General features: G+C 34.9%; 1 protein-coding gene and 1 pseudogene across 1 annotated transcript; one reads left to right on the forward strand and one right to left on the reverse strand.

Annotated features, from left to right (window-relative positions):
• Positions 1-403: 403 nt before the first annotated feature.
• On the reverse strand, positions 404-1,190 carry LOC107628801 (auxin-responsive protein SAUR21 pseudogene; annotated as a pseudogene).
• Positions 1,191-1,832: 642 nt separating this feature from the next.
• Positions 1,833-2,431, forward strand: LOC148569756 (auxin-induced protein X10A-like). The gene has a single exon (XM_088508341.1). It carries the CDS (start codon positions 1,939-1,941, stop codon positions 2,248-2,250), a length of 312 nt encoding a protein of 103 aa, XP_088364467.1. The 5' UTR covers positions 1,833-1,938; the 3' UTR covers positions 2,251-2,431.
• Positions 2,432-6,107: the final 3,676 nt, after the last annotated feature.

A 6,107-nucleotide genomic window follows, 5' to 3' on the forward strand; every position in this document is an offset into this window, starting at 1 on the left:
AGACATTGCAGCAAGATAAACTCAGCTACTGGCATATCCCTTTTTTTTTTTTTTTAAGTTCCACTTTGATTTCTCTGCTGGGAACCATAGAAGAAAATGAGTTTGATCACTTTTATGAGTTGTACTTGTTTTAAAACGTACCACATACTTGATTCTCAAATTAATCTGTTCATTTTGCTTGTAATAAACCTTAAACAAATCATCAACTCTTCTCAAATCTTATCACAATTTAATCCAAATAGCAAATGAGTACTTTATTTGATAAAGCTAGTCATCAGAGAAACATAGCAAAAAGAGAGACACTATGCTAGATAAGGATTCACATATCAACTGATGATGTTTATTTCATAGATATAAAAAAATGTTTATAATATTTCTGGAACAACTCAGTGCTCCTATACAAAATTACATAGAGCTGATGGTGCATTTTCAGCATTTTTATCAACTCAAATTCTCACAATCAACTCTATCCATTATGGGATTTTGTGTGGTCATCAATTGGATAAAGCATGAAGTTATATCCAAAATGCATGGTCTCCATTTCAGTAAGATTCAACAGCAAAATGGATTGCAATCTTTGGTCCTAGTCCATCTGAAATGGCAGCAAAGATCATAGCCAGATCAATGTGCTCTCAAGCTGCTGTGATCTGCTACTAACTACCACTTGATTCAAGTCGCTTTTGCATTTTTGGTGTTGCATGCTTTTGGCATATCAGTGGAAAGAAAAGCACGTGAAATGAATGATGAACCTGCTTGCTTTCTAACTTTTTAACTGAGAAGTCACACTGCAAAAGATGTCTTCACTGCAAGGAATTGTTAGACCTCCCATTGAGTGATTAAATCCGAATTCTTCCTCGGCTTCACTTAGCAATTGTTGAAAAGCAGGTTCATGCAAGTATGATATAGGAACCATATATCTCTTCTTTTGCTCCTCTTCTCCAACATACACTGCAAGATACCCTTTTTGCACATTTCCAGACACTTTTTTGCCACCTGAAAGAGACCGGCTGAGGACACGTTTAGCATGGATCACCGAAGAAGGCAAACGAATAGCCATAGTTTTCTGAAAATGTGGATTTTTTTCCTTTTTTGGAAGAAAGTACTTGTTGATGGATAATGTTGTGAAAACTTGATGAAAGATTCTGAAATGTTGCATGTGTATATATAGAGATAGATTTACTCAGCAAGATTTAGAGATAAGCAACGACATGAAATTTGGTGAGACAATAACATTTTGATGAATCACATGGTTCTGTCGTTCAAAGCACTGTCAAGATAACAATTATGATTGAAACTAGAAGTATAAATTGGTACATGTACCCAACAATTTTAGTTAAAGATGGACTACTTGGCATTCTCATGTTCTAAAAATCTTAGTACAATAATTTTTGGATGTAGGAACTTTCCTCTAGACATGGTGTACAGAAACTATATTTTGGACCAAGGATATAATAAGATTTTAATTACATGATTTTCCTTTTGTTTTGCTTTCTTTTTTCCCTAAGCAATTATGGTTGGCATTATAGATAGATTTGGCATTATTAAAGCATACCAAACTACTTGATTATAAAAGAGGATATGGTGGATATACATGAAGAACCTTAGTGATATGTTTTGAGCCTGTTATAGCATAACAAGTAGGCCATGGCTTTATTTGCATTATATTGGCCTCAGTCTCTAGAAGTCTTTTTCTGAAGATAAGACTATGTTGGCAAGAAACCTCATTGAAGACAAGACAATACCATGTGATCTCATTTGCCATTGTCTCTCCCTAGACCCCATCAAATAGTACATTAACCATTCATTTCTGAAGAGAACTACCTCCACATAACATGTATCTGTTATATCTATATATACTCACCAATCACTATGCCATTCTCAAGCAACACAAATTAATAGCAACAATCATTCTTCTTTACACACTTTGAGATCATTTTTATGGTTGTTTGTGTTAAGCAACATAAAACAATGGGCTTTCACTTACCAGCTATTAGAAGAGCATCATCTGCTGTTAGCCAAGAATCTTCCAAAGCTGTGGAACTTCCGAAAGGCTATTTCGCAGTCTATGTTGGAGACAAAATGAAGCGGTTTGTGATTCCAATTTCATATTTAAATCAACCTTTGTTTCAAGAGTTACTAAGCCAAGCAGAAGAAGAATTTGGATATGATCATCCAATGGGAGGTCTCACTATTCCTTGCAAAGAGGATGCTTTCATGGACCTCATCACTTCTCGCTTGAAGGGATTATAAGTAATATTAAAGCAAACTCACATAGACTAGTTGAGAGACACTTTTGTACAGAAGGTACTTAGAAATTTCTTTTTATCCTTCTTTTGTATTGGAAACTACCATCTCAGTGAGATGTGAAAGATGTAAATATTAAAAATTTCTCCCTCACAATTTCAATGGATTGATACATTTTATCAACAAATATTTTTAGATTGCTATTGTTTTGTAAGTTCCATATGTTCTTCACATGTTTTTTTTTAGCTGCCACTGTTGCAAGAAAATAGTGTGTATTAACTAACAATTGAAATTGGAGCTGAATTTTGAGAGATATTAGCTGCCTGGCCTTAATGTTTTCTGTAATAACTCAAAAAAAAAAATTTTGTGGGCCACTCTTCTTTTTCTTTTTTTCCCTAACCCTAATCACACACAAACATTCTCTCTCAACCTTCAATCCCTCCCTAGCGGTCACCCTCCCTAAACCCCCCTTCCTCACTCACACACGGACACAAACTCACAACACACACAAGTCACATGAACAAAGAAGAGAAGAATGGAGGGAGAGCTGTGCTGCGAGGGAGAAGAGAGAATCGCCGCTACGTGTCCTGCTGCTGCCCTCCCCACCGAGCCGCCGACCCCGCCACACCTCGCTGCCAGTTGCCACCATCATCAACAACGACGGAGGAGAGAGAAAGAGGCGAACACGAGGAGAGAGAGGGAAGCCTTTGTGTTGTTGTCGTCATGCTGGAGGGCTGGCTGTCGGGGGAGCTGCTGCGACGAGCTCACCGCCGGCTAAGGCCCATCGCCGTCCGTGGAGAGTCGTCGCCGTCTGGGTCGCTGCCGGAGGAAGCGAGCTTGCACAAGGGGTTGCTGGAGTGGCTCGCCGCTGCCACAAGCGCCACCGCACCTCTGGCCGCCAGGAAGTAACATTGAGGTCTCCGTTCTTCTGCCGTCGCCACTGCCGAGGTTTCTGGTTAATGGGTATGGCGCTGTTGTTGCCGGAACCACCACCAGTGCTGCCGCTACTTGTTTCCCTTAAGTCCAAGTCGTTGTGGTTGCGGAGAAAGTGGGTTGGAGCTGAGAGGAAAGGTTCCGTTGACGCGTTTGGATTATAGTTTCAACAATCGAGAACTATTACCAGCTCCATCTTGTTGCTACTTCAGTCCAAATTCTACGCTCATTCGTTCCATTCCACTTCAATCCTCCTTACCTTGAATTTGGCACTCTGAGTTTGGTATCTTCGGTCCCAAGGGACCACGTTGTGAGTAGGTCTTACATTTATAATTATTTGACTGTGCATCTATAATTATTTTGATATATACCTATTATGATCTTTGAATTATACTCATTATATTTGTTTTGAACGATTTTAAATTGATTAAAATAATTGATTTATTAAAATTAAATAATTCATTTTTATGAAGTTTATACTTTTAGAATTATACATGAGACTATATATATTTTTGATGAAGTTTTGCATTATCCTAAAATGTTTGATTTTACTTAAATATCTGTTTTTGAAGTATTTGTTAGTACTCACTTACTTTAAAAATTGTGAAATATATTTGAAATCTCTTATGATTGAGAAAGTATGATTGAAAAAGATTTCTGATGAGAAAGTATTATCTGATTTGATTTGATTCGATATCCTATAAATTTGAAAGATAAAATAATTGTTGTATTTGAAATTATATGTTTTGAATTGGTTTGGGAGGCTCGTATTAGAAAACCGTAGTTAACGGCGGTTATGACGTTAACTTAGATGCATCTAACTCAAACTCCAGCTAGCAAGGGTGTTGTTAGCCTAACGTGTAGGCCACACGTTAGATCTGTTATTCTGTTAGGACACACAAGAGGGAAGGGTTACCCATAGAGGTGGAGCTGTCCAAGTGTGGACTTTTGATTTGATTTCTGTATGAGAACTCCCTTATTGATTCGCTTATTATAATCAACTATTATTTCTAATTAAAATTACTTTGATGATAATGTTTGTATAGTTTTATGTCAATTATAGATGTATTGTCTAGTCACTGAGTTGCAAAATTCACCCTTTTTTTTTTCTAAAAGTATTTTTCAGGAACAAATATTCGACTATGTAAGACTTTTTATTCAAGAATAACGGTCTGCAATGAGTATTTATTCTTTGTCGAATTCCTAGAAGTGTATGCTCCATATGTCACAGGCAGGATCCAACTACTCTTAGTTATTTTAATTTTTTGTTAAAAATATATAACTATTTATTTTAGAACTTGTAAATATTTGTAAGTTGCTTATTTAACTTATATTAGACTATGTTAGGCTTGCTATAGAATTATTTTCCTGAGCGTCGGTCATGACTCATTTTGGATCGTGACAAAGTGGTATCAGAGCTTAGGTTTAATCTGTGTAATATGGAGCAAGTGTCCTATGGTAGGATCACAATTGTATAAATAGAAGCGCGCCTATTTGTACAAATTGTGGCACTATTAAAGGCCTATAGGATTGTCATCCTTGTCCTTTATGTCGTTGTTGTCATCTAATTATTATCATGAGACTTTTGCCGCTTCTTGCCACTCGTTTCCTTCCCTTTGTAACCAATCTCGGCTTATTCTCTAATAGATTTAAAGTTTGTTGAATTTCTTCATGGAAATAGAATATTTTGAGTAATGGTACATATTATGAATTGATATTTAACCCCACTTTTATCTACCTTAAGACATTAAATTATTATGTTGTTTTAGATTTTGTTCGATCTTTAATTGTTATGATCTGTTTGAAATGTATTTATTTGGTTTCTGGTTAAACAAATATTAAATAAATTTGCTAATTATAATACGGATGATGGATAATTGATTTTAAAGAAATTAAGTCCGTAGCATGAGTTTCTTTGAGAAAGCTTTGTGTTTGTCCAAGATTATTGAAATTTTCATAGTTGAAATTAACATTTGGATGTGAACCAAATTGAGTACTAAAGTTCTATACTTAGTATAACTGATTGTATGGGAAACACGATTGAGCTTCACTCAGGGTAGGATGTTCTTGTCTATATGTTATTAAATGAATGTGTCTCTTAGATTATAGGTGATTTCTAGTTTTATAGACTTGCTTGCTGAGCTTGTGGATCATGGTGATTATGAAGCATTTGATGATTATTTTAAATGTGTTAAATTATAGCTTGCCTATGAGTGTTAGCCATTGATTAGATACTTGTTTGGTGATTCATGTCACTTGATTAGTAATTATTACAGTAACTAACAAGTAAATAATTTTGGTTAATTATTTTTTTGAGAAATCCATAAGGTTATTGGTTGTTGCTGCTGTAAAGGAGTTAATAATATTATTTGTTGCTGAATTGGTGACTGACGTGACTGTAACTGGGTGAATCTTGGTTGTTATCTTGTAAAAATTTCTATTGAAAGGAGGTAATGAACACTCTTAATTGCTTGTGTTGTTGTTGGAGATGATATGCCTGATTTGTAGTTATATATGGCGGATTAATAGATGTTTTGGTTTCTCTGATACGATGAGGGCTTGATAATTTCAAATTGAAGTTTGTCATGATAAACTTCTGATCTGAACAATACTTTTGTGACACACTTGAGCATCTGAATTTTTTTTTCCTTCAAAATTAATTATTTTATTGACTAAAAAAATTGTTCCAACTCTTTCAACATACTGTTCTAACTTTTACTCAATATTTTTTCATTGGTGGTCCATTACATGATGCTTAACATAAAAGTTAGTTTCTCTGGTTTGCACTATAAGATTTATGTAAAAATGTTTAGTATTGCATTCACACTCTCAATAAAAATGCTTAATGACTTTGCCTTGTTTATTTATTTATTTATTTATTTATTTATTTATTAACATTTTTTTAAAACCTAATTAATTTTTAACCTATC

Source organism: Arachis ipaensis, chromosome B3 (assembly GCF_059453495.1).
Source record: "Arachis ipaensis isolate K30076 ecotype BB chromosome B3, ASM5945349v1, whole genome shotgun sequence".
Taxonomy (NCBI): domain Eukaryota; kingdom Viridiplantae; phylum Streptophyta; class Magnoliopsida; order Fabales; family Fabaceae; genus Arachis; species Arachis ipaensis.

What these genes read in the sequence shown, in the direction of transcription:
- LOC148569756 (XM_088508341.1), top strand. Translation starts at nt 1,939, where the DNA reads ATGGTTGTTTGTGTTAAGCAACATAAAACAATGGGCTTTCACTTACCA.